This window comes from Somniosus microcephalus, unplaced genomic scaffold (assembly GCF_052327205.1).
Source record: "Somniosus microcephalus isolate GS21.2 unplaced genomic scaffold, FLI_Smic_1.0 unresolved_chr2, whole genome shotgun sequence".
NCBI classification, from domain to species: domain Eukaryota; kingdom Metazoa; phylum Chordata; class Chondrichthyes; order Squaliformes; family Somniosidae; genus Somniosus; species Somniosus microcephalus.
This window is the reverse complement of record NW_028225180.1, coordinates 81,276,196-81,304,138: the sequence shown is the minus strand read 5'-3', so window position 1 is coordinate 81,304,138 and position 27,943 is coordinate 81,276,196. Positions and strand designations below refer to the sequence as shown.

Here is a 27,943-nt window from a genome sequence, read left to right as displayed (position 1 = left end):
CCTACAGTGCGGCGCTCCCTCAGTACTGCCCCTCCAACAGTGCGGCGCTCCCTCAGTACCGTCCCTCTGACAGTGCGGCGCTCCCTCAATACCGCCCCTCCGACAGTGCGGCGCTCCCTCAGTACCGCCCCTCCAGCAGTGCGGCGCTCCCTCAGTACTGCCCTCCGACAGTGCAGCGCTCCCTCAGTACCGCCCCTCCGACAGTGCGGCGCTCCCTCAGCACTGCCCCTCCGACAGTGCGGCGCTCCCTCAGCACTGCCCCTCCGACAGTGCGGCGCTCCCTCAGTACCGCCCCTCCGACAGTGCGGCGCTCCCTCAGCACTGCCCTCCGACAGTGCGGCGCTCCCTCAGTACTGCCCCTGCGACAGTGCGGCGCTCCCTCAGTACTGCCCCTCCGACAGTGCGGCGTTCCCTCAGTACTGACCCTCCGACAGTGCGGCGCTCCCTCAGTACCGCCCCTCCGACAGTGCGGCGCTCCCTCAGTACTGCCCCTCCGACAGTGCGGCGTTCCCTCAGTACTGACCCTCCGACAGTGCGGCGCACCCTCAGTACCGCCCCTCCGACAGTGCGGCGCTCCCTCAGTACCGCCCCTCCGACAGTGCGGCGCTCCCTCAGTACCGCCCCTCCGACAGTGCGGCGCTCCCGCAGTACCGCCCCTCCGACAGTGCGGCGCTCCCTCAGTACTGCCCTCCGACAGTGCGACGCTCCCTCAGTACTGCCTCTCCGACAGTGTGGAGCTCCCTCAGAAGCGAGAGTGCTGTCCCCAGAGGCACGGCTAACACCCTCAGGAGGGGTTGGCGCTGTCATTGGGCAGGCCTGGCTTTATACGGTAGTCATAGGCAGCGTGACGAATGCCAAGCTTTGCCCGCTTCCGATACCTTCTACTGTATGGGAGAGCAACAGGAATGAATTGTGGCAGGTAACGGTATCAGGGAGAGCCTCTGAGGCACCCCCCATGTGTCCTCTAGGACAGTCCTGCTACATCCAATGGCAGAAGGGAAAGAAAGACTCCCATTTCTCCAGCGCCTTTAACAACCTCAGGACGTCCCAAAGCGTTTTACAGCCAATGAAGTACTTTTTGAAGTGTGGTCACTGTTGTAATGTGGGAAACGCGGCAGCCAATTTGCGCACAGCAAGCTCCCACAAACAGCAATGTGATAATGACCAGATCATCTGTTTTAGTGATGTTGGTTGAGGGATAAATATTGGCCCCAGGACACCGGGGAGAACTCCCCCCCCTGCTCTTCGTCCAATTGTGGCCGCGGGATCTTTTACACCCACCCGAGAGGGCAGACGGGGCCTTGGTTGAACCTCTCCTCCCCCGGACCGTGCCACGGGAGAGGCACAGGGAGTAAAGGTCTTCCTTCAGGTAGTGTACTGTGATGGACGTTGGAATTGTTGTCACTATTTAAATGCTCTTCGAAGAAGACGATCACCTCAGCTGAAAATGGAGCCTGTTCTTTCTTCGCCAAGACAGGACAGGTCTGTCTCCTGGTTACCAGGACAAGTTCCGTGTGTTCAGCGATCAGCTAAGATAACGTTACTTTGACGGCTGGGGCGGGCCTCTTTCAAATGTTAATGTGCGCAGATTGAGAGCCGGAGTTGTAACTTCTAATCACGGTCAAGTGTGAAGGCCCGTCTGCGACAACAATGCGAGAGAAGTCTGAAGGGTTAGTGAGGCCAGACAGCTCGCCTGGTTGTGGAGAAAAGGAATGAGGACCACTACAAAAGAAAAAGACCCGCATCGTAATCTAGCACAGCAGTTCCAAACTTTTCATTCTATACGAGGAGCCAGCCGTCATAAAAACTGTCAAAATAGATGTTGTGTTACTGCTACAACTCATTCCGAGATCTCTGCGCTCCTCCGATTCTGCCCTCTTGCGCATCCCCCGATTTCCATCACTCCACCATTGGCGGCCGTGCCTTCAGCTGCCTGGGCCCTAAGCTCTGGAATTCCCTCCCTAAACCTCTCCGCCTCTCTCTCCTCCTTTAAGACGCTCCTTAAAACCGACCTCTTTGACCAAGCGTTTGGTCACCTGTCCTAATATCTCCTTATGTGGCTCGGTGTTAGATTTTGTTTGATAATCGCTCCAGTGAAGTGCCTTGGGACGTTTTACTACGTTAAAGGCGCTATATAAATGCAAATCATTGTTGAGTTGCTGCACTGAATCCTACCGTGCCTACTCCTGCCGCAGAGCGCTGCTGGTGGACGGGCGGATACTGAGTCCAGTAGCAAGTGCAGCAATTCAACAAACGGCTTTGTCATGGATGATGTTGACCTTCTTGAGCACTGTTGTGGCTGCCTCTCGCCTCTGAGTCAGAAGGTTGTGGGTTCAGAGTCCCACTGCAGGGACTTGAGCACAACATCTTGGCTGACACTTCCAGTGCAGTACTGAGGGAGCGCCGCGCTGTCGGAGGGGCAGTGCTGAGGGAGCGCTGCACTGTCAGAGGGGCGGTACTGAGGGAACGCCGCGCTGTCGGAGGGGCAGTGCTGAGGGAGCGCCGCGCTGTCGGAGGGGCAGTACTGAGGGAACGCTGCACTGTCGGAGGGGCGGTACTGAGGGAACGCCGCGCTGTCGGAGGGGCAGTACTGAGGGAGCGCCGCACTGTCGGAGGGACAGTACTGTGGGAGCGCCGCACTGTCGGAGGGACAGTACTGAGGGAGCGCCGCGCTGTCGGAGGGGCAGTGCTGAGGGAGCGCTGCACTGTCGGAGGGGCAGTACTGAGGGAACGCTGCACTGTCAGAGAGGCAGTACTGAGGGAGCACCGCACTGTCGGAGGGGCAATACTGAGGGAACGCTGCACTGTCAGAGGGGCAGTACTGAGGGAGCGCCGCACTGTCGGAGGGGCAGTACTGAGGGAGCGCCGCACTGTCGGAGGGGCAGTACTGAGGGAGCACCGCACTGTTGGAGGGGTAGTACTAAGGGAGCGCCGCACTGTCGGAGGGGCAGTGCTGAGGGAGCGCCGCACTGTCGGAGGGGCATTGCTAACGGAGCACTGCACTGTCAGAGGGGTAGTACTGAGGGAGCGCCGCACTGTCGGAGGGGCAGTGCTGAGGGAGCGCCGCACTGTCGGAGGGGCGGTACTGAGGGAGCGCGGCACTGTCGGAGCGGCAGTACTGAGGGAGCGCCGCACTGTCGGAGGGACGGTACTGAGGGAGCGCCGCACTGTCGGAGGGGCAGTACTGAGGGAGCGCCGCACTGTCAGAGGGGCAGTACTGAGGGAGCGCCGCACTGTCGGAGGGGCAGTACTGAGGGAGCGCCGCACTGTCGGAGGGGCAGTACTGAGGGAGCGCCGCACTGTCTGAGGGGCAGTACTGAGGGAGCGCCGCACTGTCGGAGGGGCAGTACTGAGGGAGCGCCGCACTGTCGGAGGGGCAGTACTGAGGGAGCGCCGCACTGTCAGAGGGGCAGTACTGAGGGTGCGCCGAATGGCCTCCTTCTGTGCTCTGTGATTCTATATTTCATTGGGAACTTGCACTTTATGGCAAAGCAGCTCGTGGAGCACTTCTGTCAGCACCACCCTTTGTGTATTTTCTCATAACGCTCGACACAAATTGTTGTAGATATTTCCTATTCGTGTAAATATTTGAAATGCATTTTCAGACACACGCTTCCCAGTGAAGATGTGGGGTAATAAGAACATTATTGATGTTTGTGTCAGTGTGTTAATGCATTTGGCAGCTGTGTGCATTGACACATGATTCAAATGAGTCACCCAAAGAAATACAGTTCCTCGTTGGTCGCATCCTGCGCAAAGCGCTGATCTGGGGACCACGCATATTTTATGGCTTCCATAAATATAGTTTACAACTGAAATACCTGCAGTTAACAGCACGAGCATAGTGGGTGCAGCACGACTCCGTATGTTGCTGGTTTTGTTTGCCACAGGGCGGGGTTGGGATTCTGCAGTACCGTTTGTGAGTCCCAACAAAAGACACGATAGGTCCTGCATGAGATCCTCCGCTCATGAAGCAATCCGTGCCCGCGTGCAGCAAGACCTGGACAACATCAAGGCTCAGGCGGATAAGTAACCAGTAACATCCGCGCCACACAAGTGCCAGGGAATGATCATCGCTAGCAAGAGAGAGCCTAACCACCTCCCCATGGCATTACCATTGCTGAATCCCCCACTATCAACATCCTGGGGGTCACCATTGACCAGAAACTTAACTGGACCAGCTACATAAATACTGTGACAACAAGAGCGGGTCAGAGGCTGGGTATTCTGCGGCGAGTGTCTCACCTCCTGACTCCCCAAAGCCTTTCCACCATCTACAAGGCACAAGTCAGGAGTGTGATGGAATACTCTCCACTTGCCTGGATGAGTGCAGCTCCAACAACACTCGAGAAGCTTGACACCATCCAGGACAAAGCAGCCCGTTTGATTGGCACCCCATCCACCACCTTAAACATTCACTCCCTCCACCACCGGCGCACCGTGGCTGCAGTGTGTACCATCTACAAGATGCACTGCAGCAACTCGCCAAGGCTTCTTCGGCAGCACCTCCCAAACCCGTGACCTCTACCACCTTGAAGGACAAGGGCAGCAGGCGCATGGGAACACCGCCATCTCCAAGTTCCCCTCCAAGTTCCCCTCCAAGTCACACACGCCATCCTGACTTGGAAACATATTGGCTGTTTCTTCCTCGTCGCTGGGTCAAAATCCTGGAACTCCCTCCCTAACAGCACTGTGGGAGCACCTTCACCACACGGACTGCAGCGGTTCAAGAAGGCGGCTCACCACCACCTTCTCAAGGGCAATTAGGGATGGGCAATAAATGCTGGGACTCGCCAGCGACGCCCACATCACTAGAATTAATTTTTTTTTTAAGATATTCGCTCACCAGATATCCACGTTAATGCAATGACTAATTGTTTTAGTAATCAGTTGACTATTATATTGCGCCAGTAATGGTGTGGAGTCGCTGGCACGTTTCACATTCAGTCATTTCTGTTGCTACCTCTGCTCCCTATGGAGACGGGGGATTTTATTAACTTCTAAATGCTTTCATTTTCTCCTTCCCTGAAGGTGTAGATTCCTTCTGAGATATGGTTCCATGACACCTGTGCCTCCCTTGTCCAAGTGGCCACTGTTAAACATAAGCCAGTGACGTGTTCAGTTGTAGCCAGTCCCGATCCTGCCCTCATAGTGGGGATGGTAAAAAAGAGGCTGTTTGACTGACAGTCACATGAGGAGAGATTGGGTCGACTAGGCCTGTATTCACTAGAGTTTAGAGGAACGAGAGGGGATCTCATTGAAACGTATAAAATTCTGACAGGGCTGGACAGACTGGATGCAGGGAGGATGTTTCCCCTGGCTGGGGAGTCTAGAACGAGGGGTCACAGTCTCAGGATACGGGGTAGGACATTTAGGACTGAGATGAGGAGAAATGTCTTCACTCAGAGGGTGGTGAACCTGTGGAATTCTCTATCACAGAAGGCTGTAGAGGCCAATTCATTAAATATATTTAAGAAGGAGATAGATAGATTTCTAGACACAAAAGGCATCAAGGGGTATGGGGAGAGAGCGGGAATATGGTATTGTGATAGAGGATCAGCCATGATCATATTGAATGGCGGAGCAGGCCCAAAGGGCCGAATGGCCGACTCCTGCTCCTAGTTTTCTATGTTTCGATGTCCAATCGGGTAATGGAGAGTCTGTTCGCTCTCCGATTGGCGGTGGAAGGCGGGGCACCGCGAGGGTGGGCCTGCTGGGCGACCGGTGGCGCCAGCGTGAGTGGTTGTGGGGCGGTTGGAGGTCGGAGGTCGGAGTGCCCTGGCCGAGCCAACTCTGCACAGGCCCGGGGTTTGGAGCCTGGGGTCTTCTGCTCTGTCGAGCCAGTCAGGGTACAGCCTGAACCATCTAGGTACTGGGGGCCAGAAAGTGCTTTCTCCCCCGCATCGGCTACACAAGACAGTAGCATGGAATTTGTCCCTGACCCTTTTTTTTCGGATATGATAAATGGCACAGTGCGACATTTCCTAGGTCAGATCACTAACAGAAGAAAGAAAGACTTGCATTTCCATAGCGCCTTTCACAACCTCGGGTTGTATTCCCTGGAATTTAGAAGGTTCAGGGTTGATTTGCTCGAAGTTTTCAAGATATTAAGGTCGAGAGAAACTATTTCTGCTGGTTGGGGAGTCTAGGACTCGGGGGCAGAGTCTAAAAATTAGAGCCAGACCTTTCAGGAGTGAAGTTAGGAAACACTTCTACACACAAAGGGTGGGAGAAGTTTGGAACTCTCTTCCGCCAACAGCAATTGATGCTGGGTCAGTTGTTAATTTTAAATCTGAGATTGATAGATTATTTTTGTTAACCGAAGGTATTAAGGGATGTGGGCCGAAGGCGGGTAGATAGCTATGATCTCACTGGCGGAACAGGCTCGAGGGGCTAAACGGCCTCCCCCTGTTCCTGTGTTTCAAAGCGCTTTACAGCCAATGAAGTACCTGTGAAGTGTAGTCACTGTTGTATTCCAGGAAACACAAAGACAATTTGTGCACAGCAAGATCCCACAATCAGCAATGTGATAATGAGCACATCGTCTGTTTTTAGTGATGTTGATTGAGAGATAAATACTGGCCCAGGTCACCGGGGCGAACTTCCCTGCTCTTATTCCAATAGGGATTTTTTTACGTCCACCTGAGAGGGCAGATGGGGCCTCGGTTTAACATCTCATCTGAAAGACGGCACCTCCAACAGTGCAGCGCTCCCTCAGTACTGCCCCTCCGACAGTGCCGCGCTCCCTCAGTACTGCCCCTCCGACAGTGCGGCGCTCCCTCAGTACTGATCCTCCGACAGTGTGGCGCTCCCTCAGTACTGCCCCTCCGACAGTGCGGCGCTCCCTCAGTACCGCCCCTCCGACAGTGCGGCGCTCCCTCAGTACTGATCCTCCGACAGTGCGGTGCTCCCTCAGTACTGCCCCTCCGACAGTGCGGCGCTCCCTCAGTACTGCCCCTCCGACAGTGCGGCGCTCCCTCAGTACCGCCCCTCCGACAGTGCGGCACTCCCTCAGTACTGCCCCTCCGACAGTGCGGCACTCCCTCAGTACCGCCCCTCCGACAGTGCGGTGCTCTCTCAGTACTGCCCCTCCGACAGTGCGGCGCTCCCTCAGTACTGCCCCTCCGACAGTGCGGTGCTCTCTCAGTACTGCCCCTCCGACAGTGCGGCGCTCCCTCAGTACTGACCCTCCGACAGTGCGGCGCTCCCTCAGTACTGCCCCTCCGACAGTGCGGCGCTCCCTCAGTACTGACCCTCCGACAGTGCGGCGCTCCCTCAGTACTGCCCCTCCGACAGTGCGGCGCTCCCTCAGTACTGCCCCTCCGACAGAGCGGCACTCCTTCAGTACTGCCCCTCCGACAGTGCGGCGCTCCCTCAGTACTGACCCTCTGACAGTGCGGCGCTCCCTCAGTACTGCCCCTCCGACAGTGCGGTGCTCCCTCAGTACTGCCCCTCCGACAGTGCGGCGCTCCCTCAGTACTGCCCCTCCGACAGTGCGGCGCTCCCTCAGTACCGCCCCTCCGACAGTGCGGCGCTCCCTCAGTACTGCCCCTCCGACAGTGCGGCGCTCCCTCAGTACTGCCCCTCCGACAGTGCGGCGCTCCCTCAGTACTGACCCTCCGACAGTGCGGCGCTCCCTCAGTACTGCCCCTCCGACAGTGCGGTGCTCCCTCAGTACTGCCCCTCCGACAGTGCGGTGCTCCCTCAGTACTGATCCTCCGACAGTGCGGTGCTCCCTCAGTACTGCCCCTCCGACAGTGCGGCGCTCCCTCAGTACTGCCCCTCCGACAGTGCGGCGCTCCCTCAGTACTGCCCCTCCGACAGTGCGGTGCTCCCTCAGTACTGATCCTCCGACAGTGCGGTGCTCCCTCAGTACTGATCCTCCGACAGTGCGGCGCTCCCTCAGTACTGCCCCTCCGACAGTGCGGCGCTCCCTCAGTACTGACCCTCCGACAGTGCGGCGCTCCCTCAGTACTGCCCCTCCGACAGTGCGGTGCTCCCTCAGTACTGCCCCTCCGACAGTGCGGTGCTCCCTCAGTACTGATCCTCCGACAGTGCGGTGCTCCCTCAGTACTGCCCCTCCGACAGTGCGGCGCTCCCTCAGTACTGCCCCTCCGACAGTGCGGCGCTCCCTCAGTACTGCCCCTCCGACAGTGCGGTGCTCCCTCAGTACTGATCCTCCGACAGTGCGGTGCTCCCTCAGTACTGATCCTCCGACAGTGCGGCGCTCCCTCAGTACTGCCCCTCCGACAGTGCGGCGCTCCCTCAGTACTGCCCCTCCGACAGTGCGGTGCTCCCTCAGTACTGATCCTCCGACAGTGCGGTGCTCCCTCAGTACTGGCGCTGGGAGTGTCGGCCTGGATTTTTGCGCTCAAGTCTCTGGAGTGGAACTCGAACCCACGACCTTCTGACTCAGAGGCGAGAGAATGAGTGCTAGCCACTGAGTCACGGCTTACACAGGGGAGTTTAATCACCATATTTGTTTGCAAAGCCTGACTTAACACACTGCTGAAAAGTTATTATTTTTAAATGTTACTTTATTTTTTTGACCAAGTGTTGGCTTCATCTTGCTGGGTGTGCAGGTTAGGGGTGGGGGGGGGGTCAGAGTTCAAGGGCAGTGTTCGTTTTGTTGTTCTTGTGTGTTTGTTAAAAATTATTTTCCCCCTTTTGGAAGAAGTTTGTCCTTAAGAAGTTTCGCAACCTAGTTGTCGTATTTGACCCTGAAATGAGATCCCAACCACATATTCACAGCATAACTGAGACCGCCTATTTCCACCTTCCGTAACATCGTCCGTCTCCGCCCCTGCCTCAGCTCATCCACTGCTGAAGCCTTCATCCATGCCTTTGTTACCTCTAGACTTCACTATTCCAACCCACTCCTGGCCCGCCTCCCACGTTCCACCCTACTTAAACTTGAGGCCATCCAAAACTCTGCTGCCCGTGTCCTAACTCGCACCGAGTCCCGTTCACCCATCACCCCCTGTGCTCACTGCCCCGTGTCCTAACTCGCACCAAGTCCCGTTCACCCATCACCCCCTGTGCTCACTGCCCCGTGTCCTAACTCGCACCCAGTCCCGTTCACCCATCACCCCCTGTGCTCACTGCCCCGTGTCCTAACTCGCACCGAGTCCCGTTCACCCATCACCCCCTGTGCTCACTGCCCCGTGTCCTAACTCGCACCCAGTCCCGTTCACCCATCACCCCCTGTGCTCACTGCCCCGTGTCCTAACTCGCACCGAGTCCCGTTCACCCATCACCCCCTGTGCTCACTGCCCCGTGTCCTAACTCGCACCGAGTCCCGTTCACCCATCACCCCCTGTGCTCGCTGACCTACATTGGCTCCCGGTTAAGCAGCGCCTCAATTTCAAAATTCTCATCCTTGTTTTCAAATCCCTCCGTGGCCCTCGCCCCCCTCCCTATCTCTGTAACCTCCTCCAGCCCCACAACCCTCCGAGATCTCGGCGCTCCTCCAATTCTGGCCTCTTGCGTATCCCCCGATTTCCATCACTCCACCATTGGCGGCCGTGCCTTCAGCTGCCTGGGCCCCGAGCTCTGGAATTCCCTCCCTAAACCTCTCCGCCTCTCTCTCCTCCTTTAAGACGCTCTTTAAAACCGACCTCTTTGACCAAGCTTTTGGTCATCGGCCCTAATTTCTCCTTATGTGGCTCGGGGTCAAATTTTTTTGCCTTAAAATACTCCTGCGCAGCGCCTTGGGACGTTTTACTACATTAAAGGCGCTATATAAATACAGGTTGTTGTTGTTGTAAGGTACCAAAATAAAAATTGTAGCTCTGATTGTTAAAAGGAGGTTGGAAGTGAGGGAAGGCTCAACTTGATATCTGTTAAGCGGGGAGGCCTCTTTGAACCGTTCTCATTTCAGGCCTGCCTCTGGCCAGCAGGCTCAAGCACCTTTGCCCCTCGTCAGATGGGGAATGTGGTTTCGATATTGCGGCAGAAATGAAAGTCGGAGGAGATGGGGGGGCGGCGGAGGAGGGAGCACTCACTGCAGCAGGCAGCTGACCAGGGAGGGTGTGGGAGGAAAGTAATTGGGCCCCTTCAACGAGGGGAAGTGGGAAAAAAGAACCACACACACACACACAGACACTGCTGTATCTCCGACAGGACCACCAGTTCAAAACTGGAACTAGACGGGGCACAAGATTATGCACAAGACTCTGCACGCAACTGAGAAACACCGCAGTTGCCCCAATCTCTGATGATATGATAACCGTCAGTGGCTGCTGAAGAAGCTCGACACCATCCAGGACAAAGCAGCCTGCTTGATCAGCACCCGCCGCCGTCCACCACCTTAAACATTCACTCCCTCCACCACCGGCGCACCGTGGCTGCAGTGTGGACCATCTACAAGATGCACTGCAGCAACTCGCCAAGGCTTCTTCGGCAGCACCTCCCCAAACCTGCGACCTCTTCCACCTAGAAGGACAAGGGCAGCAGGCGCATGGGGACACCACCCCCTCCAAGTTCCCCTCCAAGTTACACACCATCCCAACTTGGAAATATATCGGCCGATCCTTCATCGTCGCTGGGTCAAAATCCTGGAACTCCCTCCCTAACAGCACTGTGGGAGCACCTTTTTCTGCTCTCCTTAGACAGTCCCTCGGAACCGAGGATGACTCGCTTCCACGCTAAAAATGAGTTCTCGGGTGACTGATGAGCCCAATGCGGGACCTACAGTCTCTGTCACAGGTGGGGCAGACGGTGGTTGAAGGGGCGGGTGGGTGGGGTGCTTGGGTTGACGTGCACTCCCGGTGAAGAGACTCGAGGTGTTCGGCGCCTTCCCGGATGTTTCTCGTCCACTTTGTGCGGCCTTGGGCCAGGGATTCCCAGGTGTCGGTGGGGATGTTGCACTTTTTCAAGGAGGCTTTGAGGGTGTCCTTGAAGCGTTTCCTCTGCCCACCTTCACCACACGGACTGCAGCGGTTCAAGAAGGCAGCTCACCACCACCTTCTCAAGGGGCAACTAGGGATGGGCAATAAATGCTGGGACTCGCCAGCGACGCCCACATCCCATAAACGGGGAAGAAAAATGCCAATGGAATAGAGCGATTGGACCAACCAGGGGCTAGACATCAGTGACTGAATTATTAGTGATCTTTAACTGTGACACATTGCCCCTGTATAGCAATATGGTGTTGGAGAACCGATATTTTAGAAAAGCCAGCTGTGATGAAAAGGCCCTGTTAGTGTGTGCACAAGCATGATGGTTTTACATATTGCAGCCTGCAAGAACTGGCTCAGTTAACATATGTAGTTTATCAGGAATACATGAACTTCTGCAAACACTGAAAACGTAATTAATATGTGTTTACATTAGAACTGTATGTTATATACATATTTAGACACAGTAATCTCCAGAGTTTAGTCCTGTCCTCTGAATGTTGCTTCAAGTATCTAAGTATTCCCAAACTCTGCAGACTCTCAGTAATTAAGGCCAGGATACATGCCAGGGAGCTGCGAGTAGCTTCCAGCCCAGACGGGCAGCTGAGCTGACGTCCCGTGACCGAACGGAATCATATTCATTCCACCCATTCATTAATGATTTGTAAGCATTAGAAGCCTAGTGGGTAAGGGAGCGCTGCACTGTCGGAGGGGCGGTACTGAGGGAACGCCGCACTGTCGGAGGGGCGGTACTGAGGGAGCGCCGCACTGTTAGAGGGGCAGTACTGAGGGAGCGCCGCACTGTCAGAGGGGGCAGTACTGAGGGAGCGCCGCACTGTCGGAGGGGCGGTACTGAGGGAGCGCCGCACTGTCAGAGGGGGCAGTACTGAGGGAGCGCCACACTGTCAGAGGGGGCAGTACTGAGGGAGCGCCGCACTGTCGGGGGGCGGTACTGAGGGAGCGCTGCACTGTCGGAGGGGCGGTACTGAGGGTGCGCTGCACTGTTAGAGGGGCAGTACTGAGGGAGCGCCGCACTGTCAGAGGGGGCAGTACTGAGGGAGCGCCGCACTGTCGGAGGGGCGGTACTGAGGGAGCGCCGCACTGTCAGAGGGGGCAGTACTGAGGGAGCGCCACACTGTCAGAGGGGGCAGTACTGAGGGAGCGCCGCACTGTCGGGGGGCGGTACTGAGGGAGCGCTGCACTGTCGGAGGGGCAGTACTGAGGGTGCGCTGCACTGTCGGAGGGGCAGTACTGAGGGAGCGCCGCACTGTCAGTGGGGTAGTACTGAGGGAGCGCTGCACTGTCGGAGGGGCAGTACTGAGGGAGCGCCGCACTGTCGGAGGGGCGGTACTGAGGAAGCGCCGCACTATCGAAGGGGGCAGTACTGAGGGAGCGCCGCACTGTCAGGGGCTGTACTAAGGGAGCGCCGCACTGTCAGAGGGGCAGTACTCAGGGAGCGCCGCACTGTCGGAGGGGCAGTACTGAGGAAGCGCCGCACTGTCAGGGGCTGTACTAAGGGAGCGCCGCACTGTCAGAGGGGCAGTACTCAGGGAGCGCCGCACTGTCGGAGGGGGCAGTACTGGGGGAGCGCCGCACTGTCGGAGGGGCTGTACTGAGGGAGCGCCGCACTGTCGGCGGGGCAGTACTGAGGGAGCGCCGCACTGTCGGAGGGGGCAGTACTCAGGGAGCGCCGCACTGTCGGAGGGGCAGTACTGAGGGAGCGCCGCACTGTCGGAGGGGCGGTACTGAGGGAGCGCCGCACTGTCGGAGGGGCGGTACTGAGGAAGCGCAGCACTATCGAAGGGGGCAGTACTGAGGGAGCGCCGCACTGTCAGGGGCTGTACTAAGGGAGCGCCGCACTGTCAGAGGGGCAGTACTCGGAGCGCCGCACTGTCGGAGGGGCAGTACTGAGGAAGCGCTGCACTGTCGGAGGGGCAATACTGAGGGAGCGCCGCACTGTCGGGCTGTACTGAGGGAGCGCCGCACTGTCGGAGGGGCAGTACTGAGGGAGCGCCGCACTGTCGGAGGGGCAGTACTGAGGGAGCGCCGCACTGTCGGAGGGGCAGTACTGAGGGAGCGCCGCACTGTCGGAGGGGCAGTACTGAGGGATGCATTACTAAAACGGCACTAAAGTAGGTTTGGAAGTGGAAGAAAGAAAGTCTTGCGTATCGACAGCGCCTTGCACCACCTCAGGACGTCTCAAAATGTTTTAGAGCCAATGAAGTACTTTTGAAGCGTAGTCACTGTTGTAAAGTAGGCAACGCGGCAGCCAATTTGCGCACAGCAAGCTCCCACAAACAGCAATGAGATGATGACCAGATCATCTGTTTTTTAGTTAGTTGGTTGGGGTATCAATATTGGCCCAGGACACCGGGGAGAACTCTTAGTTGAATAGTGCCGTGGGATGTTTTATGTCCACCTGAGACAGCAGATGAGGCCTCAGTTTAACGTCTCATCCCTCAGTACCGCCCCTCCGACAGTGCGGCGCTCCCTCAGTACCGCCCCTCCGACAGTGCGACGCTCCCTCAGTACTGCCCCTCCGACAGTGCGGCGCTCCCTCAGTACTGCCCCTCCGCCAGTGCGGAGCTCCCTCAGTACTGCCCCTCCGACAGTGCGGCGCTCCCTCAGTACTGCCCCTCCGACAGTGCGCCGCTCCCTCAGTACCGCCCCTCCGACAGTGCGGCGCTCCCTCAGTACTGCCCCTCTGACAGTGCGGCGCTCCCTCAGTACTGACCCTCTGACAGTGCGGCGATCCCTCAGTACTGCCCCTCCGACAGTGCGGCGCTCCCTCAGTACCGCCCCTCCGACAGTGCGGCGCTCCCTCAGTACCGCCCCTCCGACAGTGCGGCGCTCCCTCAGTACCGCCCCTCCGACAGTGCGGCGCTCCCTCAGTACCGCCCCTCTGACAGTGCGGCGATCCCTCAGTACTGCCCCTCCGACAGTGCGGCGATCCCTCAGTACTGCCCCTCCGACAGTGCGGCGCTCCCTCAGTACTGCCCCTCCGACAGTGCGGCGATCCCTCAGTACTGTCCCTCCGACAGTGCGGCGCTCCCTCAGTACTGTCCCTCCGACAGTGCGGCGATCCCTCAGTACTGCCCCTCCGACAGTGCGGCGCTCCCTCAGTACTAACCCTCCGACAGTGCGGCGCTCCCTCAGTACCGTCCCTCCGACAGTGCGGCGCTCCCTCAGTACTGTCCCTCCGACAGTGCGGCGCTCCCTCAGTACCGCCCCTCCGACAGTGCGACGCTCCCTCAGTACTGCCCCTCCGACAGTGCGGCGCTCCCTCAGTACTGCCCCTCCGCCAGTGCGGAGCTCCCTCAGTACTGCCCCTCCGACAGTGCGGCGCTCCCTCAGTACTGCCCCTCCGACAGTGCGCCGCTCCCTCAGTACCGCCCCTCCGACAGTGCGGCGCTCCCTCAGTACTGCCCCTCTGACAGTGCGGCGCTCCCTCAGTACTGACCCTCTGACAGTGCGGCGATCCCTCAGTACTGCCCCTCCGACAGTGCGGCGCTCCCTCAGTACCGCCCCTCCGACAGTGCGGCGCTCCCTCAGTACCGCCCCTCCGACAGTGCGGCGCTCCCTCAGTACCGCCCCTCCGACAGTGCGGCGCTCCCTCAGTACCGCCCCTCTGACAGTGCGGCGATCCCTCAGTACTGCCCCTCCGACAGTGCGGCGATCCCTCAGTACTGCCCCTCCGACAGTGCGGCGCTCCCTCAGTACTGCCCCTCCGACAGTGCGGCGATCCCTCAGTACTGTCCCTCCGACAGTGCGGCGCTCCCTCAGTACTGTCCCTCCGACAGTGCGGCGATCCCTCAGTACTGCCCCTCCGACAGTGCGGCGCTCCCTCAGTACTAACCCTCCGACAGTGCGGCGCTCCCTCAGTACCGTCCCTCCGACAGTGCGGCGCTCCCTCAGTACTGTCCCTCCGACAGTGCGGCGATCCCTCAGTACTGCCCCTCCGACAGTGCAGCGATCCCTCAGTACTGCCCCTCCGACAGTGCGGCGATCCCTCAGTACTGCCCCTCCGACAGTGCGGCGATCCCTCAGTACTGCCCCTCCGACAGTGCAGCACTCCCTCAGTACTGCCCCTCCGACAGTGCGGCGCTCCCTCAGTACCGCCCCTCCGACAGTGCGGCGCTCCCTCAGTACTGCCCCTCCGACAGTGCGGCGCTCCCTCAGTACTGTCCCTCCGACAGTGCGGCGATCCCTCAGTACTGTCCCTCCGACAGTGCAGCACTCCCTCAGTACTGCCCCTCCGACAGTGCGGCGCTCCCTCAGTACCGCCCCTCCGACAGTGCGGCGCTCCCTCAGTACTGCCCCTCCGACAGTGCGGCGCTCCCTCAGTACTGCCCCTCCGACAGTGCAGCACTCCCTCAGTACTGCCCCTCCGACAGTGCGGCGCTCCCTCAGTACTGCCCCTCCGACAGTGCAGCACTCCCTCAGTACTGCCCCTCCGACAGTGCGGCGATCCCTCAGTACTGCCCCTCCGACAGTGCGGCGCTCCCTCAGTACTGCCCCTCCGACAGTGCGGCGCTCCCTCAGTACTGCCCCTCCGACAGTGCGGCGCTCCCTCAGTACTGCCCCTCCGACAGTGCGGCGATCCCTCAGTACTGCCCCTCCGACAGTGCGGCGCTCCCTCAGTACTGCCCCTCCGACAGTGCGGCGCTCCCTCAGTACTGCCCCTCCGACAGTGCGGCGCTCCCTCAGTACTGCCCCTCCGACAGTGTGGCGCTCCCTCAGTACTGCCCCTCCGACAGTGCGACGCTCCCTCAGTACTGCCCCTCCGACAGTGCTGCGATCCCTCAGTACTGTCCCTCCGACAGTGCGGCGCTCCCTCAGTACTGCCCCTCCGACAGTGCGGCGCTCCCTCAGGACTGGCACCGAGACTGTTGGCCTGGATTTTTGTGCTCAAATCCCTGGAGTGGGAATGGAACCCACAACCTTCTGGCTCAGAGGCGAGGGTGCTGCCCACTGACCACGACTAACGATTATCACTGGGTGATTGAAGTGCGATGATAGAAGGTTTTTTCTCACATCGAGGTTGAAGTCGAGATTATAAGGTAATTTAAAATGGAATTGAACCCATACTTGAAAAGGAATTCAGGAGAAACGTCTTTACCCAGAGAGTGGTGAGAATGTGGAACTCGCTCCCACAGGGAGTGGTTGAGGCGAATAGTATCGATGCGTTTAAGGGGCAGCTCGATAAACACACGAGGGAGAAAGGACTAGAAGGATATGTTGATGGGGTGAGATGAAGAGGGGTGGGAGGAGGCGCGTGTGGAGCAGAAACACCGGCACGGAGCAGTTGGGCCGAAGGGCCTGTTTCTGTGCTGTGAATTCGATGTAATTCTGTGAATAATATGACAAGGTTATGGGGAAGGGAGAGGGAAACAGGATTAAAGTCAATGGGGCAGAAATTCCGATCCCTACGGGTGTGCGCACGCTGTGTACTCACCCGTAGGCACATCGGAAATGCCAGTTTTAGGCCTGCACTGCGCATGCGCTGGAAACCGGCATTTCCGATCTGTCAAGAAAGCTCCTGACAGATCCTCCGGCTGAGCTGGAGCAGGGCCTCTGTGGGCAGAGAGTTCCATTTTTTGGAGAGCCTCTGCCCGCAGAAAACACTTACAATTCTTGCGCCTGATAAAAGCCTGCGCAAAGCCTGCTTTTACCAGGATAGGAGTTGAAAAAAGTAAATAAAATAAAAAATTTCCACTGATTTATCATTTAAAAATACTTTAAAGAAAGGTAAGTTTATTTTTAGCCCCGTTAAATTTTTGTTTAAAATAGTTAATTTATGTAATTTCAAGTTTTCCGATGTTTTGGGGGTGATCTCCATTCATATATTTGACAAGTCTTCCTGTCAAATGTATGAATGGAGATTCCCTTCTCTGATTGGCTCCCCAGGGCCCACGTGATCCCCGGGACGCTGCGAAACCGCCTGCGCCTCTGGGATACGTGGGCCCTGCGCACCGGCCAGTTTGGAGAGGCTGAGCACCGGATCTCTGCGCCTCCCGGGAGCACCTCCAGTCCGGGCGCAGATTTTTCCAGACCGCAGCCCTCCGCCCACGGGAGGCCTGCGAACGGAATTTCTGGGCCAACAATGAAGCGTTGCCCGTCAACGCAAATGAGTCCGAACGGCCTCCTTCTGCAATAGTGCCAAGCTGGGAGCCTGCAGTGGAAGGCCAGCCGCCCACCCCACGTCAGCGTGGGGCCGCTCTCTCTGCACCTCGCTGGAGAAGCCCGAGAGCGGCATTGGGCTGGTGCCTGGTCGCCAATCTCCAGCCCCACCTCCCCGGATGCATGGAGCGGGATACTTCATGAGGGATGCATGGAGCGGGATACTTCATGAGGGGAATGAGGATGAAAATCCTCTTTAAAATCTCATTTTATCTCATTGAAACTTATAAAAATCTGACAGGACTGGACAGACTAGATGCAGGAAGGATGTTCCTGATGGTCGGGGAGTCCAGAACCAGGGGTCACAGTCTAAGGATAAGGGGTAAGCCATTTAGGACAGAGATGAGGAGGAATTTCTTCACCCAGAGAGTGGTGAACCTGTGGAATTCTCTACCACAGAAGACAGTTGAGGCCAATTCATTAAATATATTCAAGAAGGAGTTAGATGTATTTCTTAAGGCTAAAGGGATCAAGGGGTATGGGGAGAAGGCAGGGACAGGGTACTGAATTTGGATGATCAGCCATGATCTCATTAAATGGCGGAGCAGGCTCGAGGGGCCGAATGGCCTACTCCTGCTCCTATCTTCTATGTTTCTCCCCGACTGGAAAAGCGTTGAGCTTCCTACCCAACTGAACAGTTCCAACATTTTGCCTTCTCCCCGGGCCTTAATATCTTTACTCTAGATTAAGGTTTAATTTTTGTGGAAAAGCCAGATTTATACATCTATATTGGCATGGAATGGGGATCCAACAGTACAATGACTTCCATGTGGCAGTTGACTTAAGGCCTACCTGAGGATGCAGTTTACACTCGGAATAATTTACACGCCGCAGAATAATCACAGCCTGGCTGGAGTTCAGCAACTCTAATCTTTCCCAGATATTCTCAGCTCCAATTTGTCGCCTGTTTCTTTTTTCAAACGGTTGAGTGCAGCCAGGTTTAAAGACACAAGAGGGGTTTACAACTGCCCAGACTCCCTTGCAAGAATATTACTGTGGGATCTCACATTGCTCGAAGCAATCCCCTGAATTTCAAGTGCTGGGAATTCCTGTAAATGGGATTCTAACATATACGAGGTAGAATATTCCCAGTATCGTTCAGCGAGAGAACAATGCAGGTGGTGTACTTTAAACATTACACAGGATATACAGCGCAAAACAGGCCATTCGGCCCAACCAGTCCACGCCGGCGTTTATGCTCCACTCGAGCCTCTTCCCGTCTTTCCTCATCTAACTCTATCAGCGTAACCCTCTATTCCCGTCTCCCCCATGTGTTTATCCTGCTTCCCCTTAAATGCCTCTATACTATTCGCTTCAACCACTCCCTGTGGTAGCGAGTTCCACATTCTCACCACTCTCTGGGTAAAGAAGTTTCTCCTGAATTCCCTATTGGATTTCTTGGTGACTATCTTATATTGATGGCCCCTAGTTATGCTCTTCCCCACAAGTGGAAACTCTCTCTCTGTATCCACTCTATCAAAACCTTTCATCATTTTAAAGACCTCTATTAGGTCACCCCTCAGCCTTCTCTGTTCAAGAGAAAAGAGACCCAGCCTGTTAGATACATAGAAGATAGGAGCAGGAGTAGGCCATTCGGCCCCTCGAGCTTGCTCCGCCATTCAATGGGATCATGGCTGATCATCCAAATTCAGTACCCTGTCCCTGCTTTCTCCCCATATCCCTTGATCCCTTTAGTCTTAAGGAATATATCCAACTCCTTCTTGAATATATTTAATGAATTGGCCTCCGCTGCCTTCTGTGGTAGAGAATTCCACAGGTTCACCACTCTCTGGGTGAAGAAATTCCTCCTCATCTCTGTCCTAAATGGCTTACCCCTTATCCTTAGACTGTGACCCCTGGTTCTGGACTCCCCCGCCATCGGGAACATCCTTCCTGCATCCAGTCTGTCTAGTCCTGTTCATCCTTTCCTGCTAGGTATACCCTCGCATTTCTGGTATGATCCTTGTAAATCTTCTCTGCACCCTCTCCAGTGCCCCTATATCCTTTTTATAATATGGCGACCACAACTGTGCACATAGGTTCCTAATTGAGAGCCAGCTTAGCTCAGTTGGGAGTTCTTTCGCCTCTGAGTCAGAAGGTCGTGTGGCTCCAAACAAAATGACAGCGAACGTTGCTCAGAGGGCGGTGAATCTGTGGAATTCTCTACCCCAGAGGGCTGTGGAGGCTCAGTCGTTGAGCATATTCAAGACTGAGAGCGATAGATTTTCGGGCACTAAGGGACTCAAGGGATCTGGGGATAGTGGAGTTGATGTAGAAGATCAGCCATGATCTTATTGAATGGCGGAGCAGGCTCGAGGGGCCCGTATGGCGTTATCAAACAAAAAAATTTGACGCCGAGCCACATAGGAGATATTAGGACAGGTGATCAAAAGCTTGGTCAAAGAGGTAAGTTTTAAGGAGCGTCTTAAAGGAGGAGAGAGAGGCGGAGAGGTTTAGGGAGGGAATTCCAGAGCTCGGGGCCCAGGCAGCTGAAGGCACGGCCGCCAATGGTGGAGCGATTAAAATCAGGGGGATGCTCAAGAGGCCAGAATTGGAGGAGCGCAGGGATCTCGGGGAGGGTTGTGGGGCTGGAGGAGGTTACAGAGATAGGGAGAGGGGCGAGGCCACGGAGGGATTTGAAAACAAGGAGCCAATGTAGGTCAGCGAGCACAGGGGGTGATGGACGAACGGGACTTGGTGCGAGTTGGGACACGGGGGCAGCCGAGTTTTGGATGAGCTCAAGTTTACGTAGCGTTGAACGAGGAAGGCCGGCCAGGAGTGGGTTGGGACAGTCAAGTCTGGAGGTAACAAAGGCACAGCTGAGGGTTTCAGCAGCGGACGAGCTGAGGCAGGGGCGGAATGGGGCCATCCTTCACTCTGCAGGCTCTGCCACTAGAATTTGGTCTTCTCTTCCAGTGGTGTGGTGACAGTCGGGCAACAGGCCTGCCCGGAGCAGGCCTTGCACGTCTCAGCCACCAGCCCAGCAAGGCTGGAGGAGCCCTGGCGCCCCGTGCAGCGGTAGCCTGTCGAGCGAAGGGCTGTGCGGTGGCGAGACAACCGCGAACATACCAGCAACACTCCCATCATTGTAAATCGAGTTTTACTTTCTTGCAGGAAACTTGAAGAAGCTCACAATAATTTCATGGACAACAAGGACCGAGTTATAACGGAGATCTATAATGAGTCGAAGGAAAGAGCAAGGTAACATTCCAACTTAGAAAAATTAAAGCAAGAAAGGCTCGCATTTCTCCAGCGCCTTTCACCACCTCAGGACGTCCCAAGCGCTTTACAGCCAATGAAGTACTTTTTGAAGTGTGGTCACTGTTGTAATGTGGGAAACGCGGCAGCCAATTTGCGCACAGCAAGCTCCCACAAACAGCACTGTGATAATGACCAGATCATCTGTTTTTTAGTGATTTGGTTGAGGGATAAATATTGGCCCCAGGACACTGGGGAGAACTCCCTCTGCTGATCTTCCAATAGTGGCCCGTGGGATCTTTTGCATCCACCTGAGAGAGCAGACGGGACCTCGGTTTAACGTCTCATCCGAAAGACGGCACTTCCGACAGTGCGGCGCTCCCTCAGTACTGCCCCTCCGACAGTGCGGCGCTCCCTTAGTACTGCCCCTCTGACAGTGCGGCGCTCCCTCAGTACTGCCCCTCCGACAGTGCGGTGCTCCCTCAGTACTGCCCCTCCGACAGTGCGGTGCTCCCTCAGTACTGCCCCTCCGACAGTGCGGCGCTCCCTCAGTACTGCCCCTCCGACAGTGCCGCGCTCCCTCCGTACTGCCCCTCTGACAGTGCGGTGCTCCCTCAGTACTGCCCCTCCGACAGTGCGGCGCTCCCTCAGTACTGCCCCTCCGACAGTGCGGTGCTCCCTCCGTACTGCCCCTCCGACAGTGCGGCGCTCCCTCAGTACCGCCCCTCCGACAGTGCGGCGCTCCCTCAGTACTGCCCCTCCGACAGTGCGGCGCTCCCTCAGTACTGCCCCTCCGACAGTGCGGCGCTCCCTCAGTACTGCCCCTCCGACAGTGCGGCACTCCCTTAGTACTGCCCCTCTGACAGTATGGTGCTCCCTCAGTACTGCCCCTCCGACAGTGCGGTGCTCCCTCAGTACTGCCCCTCCGACAGTGCGGTGCTCCCTCAGTACTGCCCCTCCGACAGTGCGGTGCTCCCTCAGTACCGCCCCTCCGACAGTGCGGGGCTCCCTCAGTACTGTCCCTCCGACAGTGCGGCGCTCCCTCAGTACTGCACTGGTGTGAGTGAGTGAGTGAGTCTGTGAGTGAGTGAGTGAGTCTGTGAGTGAGTGAGTGAGTCTGTGAGTGAGTGAGTCTGTGAGTGAGTGAGTCAGGGAGTGAGTGAGTCTGTGAGTGAGTGAGTCTGTGAGTGAGTGAGTCTGTGAGTTAGTGAGTGAGTGAGTCTGAGTGAGTGAGTCAGTGAGTGAGTCAGTGAGTGAGTGAGTCTGAGTGAGTGAGTCTGTGAGTGTGTGAGTCAGTGAGTGTGTGAGTCTGTGATAGAGTCTGAGTGAGTGAGTCTGTGAGTGAGTGAGTCTGTGAGTGAGTGAGTCAGTGAGTGAGTGAGTCTGTGAGTGAGTGGGTCTGTGAGTGAGCGAGTCAGTGAGTGAGCCTGTGAGTGAGTGAGCGAGTGAGTCTGTGAGCGAGTGGGCCTGTGAGTGAGTCTGTGAGTGAGTCTGTGAGTGAGTCTGTGAGTGAGTCTGTGAGTGGGTCTGTGAGTGAGTCTGTGAGTGAGTCTGTGAGTGGGTCTGTGAGTGGGTCTATGAGTGGGTCTGTGAGTGAGTCTGTGAGTGAGTCTGTGAGTGAGTCTGTGAGTGGGTCTGTGAGTGGGTCTGTGAGTGGCTCTGTGAGTGGCTCTGTGAGTGGCTCTGTGAGTGGCTCTGTGAGTGAGCGAGTCAGTGAGTGAGCCTGTGAGTGAGTGAGCGAGTGAGTCTGTGAGCGAGTGAGTCTGTGAGCGAGTGGGCCTGTGAGTGGGCCTGTGAGTGAGTCTGTGAGTGAGTCTGTGAGTGGGTCTGTGAGTGGGTCTGTGAGTGGGTCTGTGAGTGGGTCTGTGAGTGAGTGGGTCTGTGAGTGGCTCTGTGAGTGAGCGAGTCAGTGAGTGAGCCTGTGAGTGAGTGAGCGAGTGAGTCTGTGAGCGAGTGAGTCTGTGAGCGAGTGGGCCTGTGAGTGGGCCTGTGAGTGAGCCTGTGAGTGAGTCTGTGAGTGGGTCTGTGAGTGAGTCTGTGAGTGGGTCTGTGAGTGGGTCTGTGAGTGGGTCTGTGAGTGGGTCTGTGAGTGGGTCTGTGAGTGGGTCTGTGAGTGAGTGAGCGAGTGAGTGAGCGAGTGAGTCTGTGAGTGAGTCTGTGAGTGAGTGAGCCTGTGAGTGAGTGAGTCTGTGAGTGAGCCTGTGAGTGAGTGAGCCTGTGAGTGAGTGAGCCTGTGAGTGAGTGAGTCTGTGAGCGAGTGAGTCTGTGAGTGAGTCTGTGAGTGAGTGAGCCTGTGAGTGAGTGAGCCTGTGAGTGAGTGAGTCTGTGAGTGAGTCTGTGAGTGAGTGAGCGAGTGAGTCTGTGAGCGAGTGAGTCTGTGAGTGGGTCTGTGAGTGGGTCTGTGAGTGAGTGAGTGAGCCTGTGAGTCTGTGAGTGAGTCTGTGAGCGAGTGAGTCTGTGAGTGAGTGAGTGAGCGAGTGAGTCTGTGAGTGAGTGTGAGTGAGTGAGTCTGTGAGTGGGTCTATGAGTGGGTCTGTGAGTGAGTCTGTGAGTGAGTCTGTGAGTGAGTCTGTGAGTGAGTCTGTGAGTGAGTGAGCGAGTGAGTCTGTGAGTGAGTCTGTGAGTGGGTCTGTGAGTGAGTCTGTGAGTGAGTGGGTCTGTGAGTGGGTCTGTGAGTGGGTCTGTGAGTGAGTGGGTCTGTGAGTGGGTCTGTGAGTGGGTCTGTGAGTGAGTGGGTCTGTGAGTGGGTCTGTGAGTGGGTCTGTGAGTGAGTGAGCGAGTGAGTCTGTGAGCGAGTGAGTCTGTGAGTGAGTGAGTCTGTGAGTGAGTGAGTCTGTGAGTGAGTGAGTCTGTGAGTGAGTGAGCGAGTGAGTCTGTGAGTGAGTGAGTAAGCGAGCTCATAAAACACTCTTGGCAGCTTTGAACTTTTATCGTGCGGATTATAATGAGATTTTGACTGGAGATAAGGAACTGGTTTGGTGGTGTGTTGCCACTCGTCACTGATGATAGTGTCCAGGGAATGTTAATGTCTGTGACTTCCTTTTCCCCACATGAGTTGAGAGTTGAGTCAGACAGTGTTTTAATATTCCAAACATCTGGAATGTTCCCCGTTTGAGATTCTGCGGTGACCAAATTTCATAAATACTTCCAAATGTCAATCTTATTACTGTAAATATTACTGCAACAATATTCTAGTGTCTCATTTCGGGCAAGCTGGCTCAGGTTTGGAAAACGCAACAGTTGCGAGTTTGATGACGAGTACCGGGGATGGGGAGTGTGTCGCGCCACTGGCTGTGACCAGGTGCTCATCGCACAGTGGTCCCCTGTGACTCGCTGTTTGACTTGGCAGCCTTCAGTTCCCACCTCTCACAGTCACACCTCGAGCCAGGCATAAGACAATAAAGCGACTCGGCACAGAAATCAAAGACAGCGGGAGGTGATTGCACCCGAGACATCACATCAGCTGACGGACTGGGCATGGCGGTGTTCGGTTCCGCCCGTTGTGTGCCAATGACGTCTTGATTGGCAATGAATCATGTTTAAATCCCTCCGTACCTCACCACTCCCTGTCCGTGTTACATCCTCCAGCCCTACAGCTTCCCCCCCACCGCCCCACCTCTGCCAACCCTCCATTCCTCCAACTCTGGCCTCTTGCGCGTCCCACCCAGCCTGCGCCTCAACATGGGCGGCCATGCCTTCAGCCATCCCAAGCTCTGCAATTCGCTCCCCAAACCTCTCTGCCTCTCCACCTCCCTCTTCCCCCTTTAAGACGCTGCTTAAAATCAACCTCTTTAACCAAGGTTATGCTAGAACTGTATAAAACACTAGCTAGGCCGCTGCCAGAGTACAGCGTGCAGTTCTGGTCACCGCATTGCAGGAAGGATGCGATTGCACTAGAGCGGGTACAGAGGAGATTTACGAGGATACAAAAAGAAAATGCTGCAGATGCTGGAAATCTGAAATAAAAACAGAAAATGCTGGAGATACTCAGCAGGTCAGGCAGCATCTGTGAAGAGAGAAACAGGAGTTAACGTTTCAGGTCGAAGACCCTTCGTCAGAACTGGATTTACGAGGATGTTGCCAGGACTGGGGAATTTTAGCAATGAGGAAAGATTGGATAGGCTGGAATAACAACAGAAAATGCTGCAGACACTCAGCAGGTCGGGCAGCATCTGTGAAGAGAGGAACAGAGTTAACGTTTCAGGTCTGGGACCCTTCGTCAGAACTGGAAACAAGCAGGAAAAGGAATAAATTTTAAGGCAAGTTTAGGGGCTGGGAAAGGGGGGAGGGGAGGAAAGAACAAAAGGGAAGGTCTGTGATAGGATAGAAGGCCCAGAGAAGAAAAGAGGCATTGAGAGATATTCAAGGCGAGACGAGGTGGTAATGGGACAGGTTAAGTACAAAGGATGGCTCTAGATGGAGTGTGAATTGCGCTGGCAGAATGAAAGACAGCTGCCACGTGGGGAAAAAAAAACACAAACAAAAAGTGTGGATAAAATATATATACAGGAGACTTTGGTTTATCCGGAGGTTGTATGTCCGGAAACCTCGATCGACCGGCGGAAATCAGGAGCCGTTTTGTTAGGTTTTTTTTGCTTCTCGTGGCTTTTTTTTCCAACAGTCAGGCTCTGCAAAGTCTCTCTGAAGCTGTTGCGAAGCTACAGAGACGCTTCCAAGGTACGGCCGACTGCTTAGAAGCCAACAGTGTTTGTTGCCAGATACGGAGCTGCAAATCTCCGTGTGCTTCAACATTAACTTTGTATGTCCGGCAGTTTTGATAGATCGGCAACAGCTCGGTCCTGTCGGTGCCGGATGTACCAAAGTTTCCTGTATGTGATCGGGGCCGAGATTATGATCTGAAGTTGTTGCACTCTATGTTGAGTCCAGAGGGCTGTAAATGCATCCTTTGTACTTAACCTGTCCCATTACCATCTCCTCTCGCCTTGAATATCTCTCAATGCCTCTTTACTTCTCCTGCCTTCCATTCTATCACTGACCTTCCCCTTTTGTTCTTTCATCCCCCTCCCCCATTTCCCAGCCCCCACACTTGCTTTAAAATCTGTTCCTTTTCCCACTTGTTTCCAGTTCTGACGAAAGGTCTTCGACCCGAAACACTGACTCTGTTTCTCTCTCCACAGATGTTGCTGAGTTTTTCCAGCGTTTTCTGTTGTTATTTCAGATTTCCAGCATCCGCAGTATTTTGCTATTGGACAGGCTGGGGTTGTTTTCTTTGGAGCAGAGGAGGCTGAGGGGAGACTTGATTGAGGTGTATAAAATTATGAGGGGCCTGGATAGAGTGGATAGGAAGGACCTATTTCCCCTTAGCAGAGAGGTCAATAACCAGGGGGCAGAGATTTAAAGTAACTGGTAGAAGGATTAGAGGGGAGTTGAGGAGAAATGCTTTCACCCAGAGGGTGGTGGGGGTCTGGAACTCACTGCCTGAAAGGGTGGGAGAGGCAGAAACCCTCATCACATTTAAAAAGTACTTGGATGTGCCCTTGAAGTGCCGTAACCTACAGGGCTACGGACCGAGAGCTGGAAAGTGGGATTAGGCCGGAGAGCTCTTTGTCGGCCGGCAAGGACACGATGGGCCGAATGGCCTCCTTCTGTGCCGTAAATTTCTATGATTGTATAAGCTTTTGCTCACCTCACCTAATACCTCCTTCGTTGCCTTGGTGTCAGTTTTTGTCTGACTTTCCCTCTGGATTGCCTTGGGACATTTATCTATGTTGAAGATGTGAGGATGTTGTGAATGGAGGTAATTGCACAGTGTTGGAAAGGCTTTCAATGTATTGTCGATGCTTCACTCTACTGCCTTCAGGACAGAGAGACACATCCTCTGCTGCACAATTCATAGTGAAGGACTCAGTAGAGAGCCCATTCGAAGGCAAATCACCCAGCAGACAGCTCCATTGAATCAATAGTGAATCCATCACTGGGGGAGTAACACTGTCCATCACTGGGGGAATAACACTGCCCATCGCTGGGGGAGTAACACTGTCCATCGCTGGGGGAGTAACACTGTCCATCACTGGGGGAGTAACACTGTCCATCACTAGGGGAGTAACACTGTCCATCACTGGGGAGTAACACTGTCCATCACTGGGGGAGTAACACTGTCCATCACTGGGGGAGTAACACTGTCCATCACTGGGGGAGTAACACTGTCCATCACTGGGGGAGTAACACTGCCCATCACTGGGGGAGTAACACTGTCCATCACTGGGGGAGTAACACTGCCCATCACTGGGGGAGTAACACTGCCCATCACTGGGGGAGTAACACTGCCCATCACTGGGGGAGTAACACTGTCCATCACTGGGGGAGTAACACTGTCCATCACTGGGGGAGTAACACACTGTCCATCACTGGGGGAGTAACACTGCCCATCACTGGGGGAGTAACACTGTCCATCACTGGGAGAGTAACACTGTCCATCACTGGGGGAGTAACACTGTCCATCACTGGGGGAGTAACACTGTCCATCACTGGGGGAGTAACACTGTCCATCACTGGGGGAGTAACACTGTCCATCACTGGGGGAGTAGCACTGTCCATCACTGGGGGAGTAACACTGTCCATCACTGGGGGAGTAACACTGTCCATCACTGGGGGAGTAACACTGTCCATCACTGGGGGAGTAACACTGTCCATCACTGGGGGAGTAACACTGTCCATCACTGGGGGAGTAACACTGTCCATCACTGGGGAAGTAACACTGTCCATCACTGGGGGAGTAACACTGTCCATCACTGGGGGAGTAACACTGCCCTTCACTGGGGGAGTAACACTGTCCATCACTGGGGGAGTAACACTGCCCATCACTGGGGGAGTAACACTGTCCATCACTGGGGGAGTAACACTGTCCATCAGTGGGGGAGTAACACTGTCCATCACTGGGGGAGTAACACTGTCCATCACTGGGGGAGTAACACTGTCCATCACTGGGGGAGTAACACTGTCCATCACTGGGGGAGTAGCGCCTTCCAGCATTCACTGTTTAGGGTCACCCATCCAGGATGACCAGCGGAGGTACCAGGGGGCATTCAGCGTCTGGGGATCTTCACCCCAGCAAATATCAACACTCTAATGGGAATATCACCACCTCCAAGTTCCCCTCCAAGTCACACACCATCCCGACCAGGAAATATATCGGCCATTCCTTCATCGTCGCTGGGTCAAAATCCTGGAACTCCCTCCCGAACAGCGCTGTGGGAGTACCTTCACCACACGGACTGCAGCGGTTTAAGAAGGCGGCTCACCACCACCTTCTCGGGGGCAACTAGGGATGGGCAATAAACGCTGGGCCTTGCCAGCGACGCCCACATCACAAGATTGAATTAAAACAGTGCCGGAAAGAAGTAAAACTAGGAGATGATAATGTAATCTCGACTCCCAATGATCTCCTCGACGGTGAGAGTGAAGCTGAAAATGTTTCACACTTATCTGCCTTGTGATTAGCATTGTCTGTGGTTTTATTTCTCACGGTCCCGCTACATTTTACTTTCAGTCTGTGTTTATGTTGGCAGTGCAGATAACCACCGTCCGTGTGCTCCCCTGTTTAAACACCAAAGGCAGAAACTTGGTGCTGTCTAGGAACAAGAGGATGCCATTCAGCCCCTCGAGCCTGTTCCGCCATTCGTGACCTGCATGTTAACAACATCTGC

General features: G+C 55.6%; 1 protein-coding gene across 2 annotated transcripts in view; it reads left to right on the top strand.

The window, feature by feature from the left end:
* dnajc4 (DnaJ (Hsp40) homolog, subfamily C, member 4) overlaps positions 1–27,943 on the top strand; it is a 235,967-nt gene that overhangs the window by 180,289 nt on the left and 27,735 nt on the right. For both annotated transcript variants that reach the window (XM_085976194.1, XM_085976195.1), the window contains exon 5: positions 20,193–20,279. In XM_085976194.1, coding sequence (XP_085832320.1) covers positions 20,193–20,279 — 87 coding nt within the window. The remainder of the gene's footprint in view (positions 1–20,192; positions 20,280–27,943) is intronic.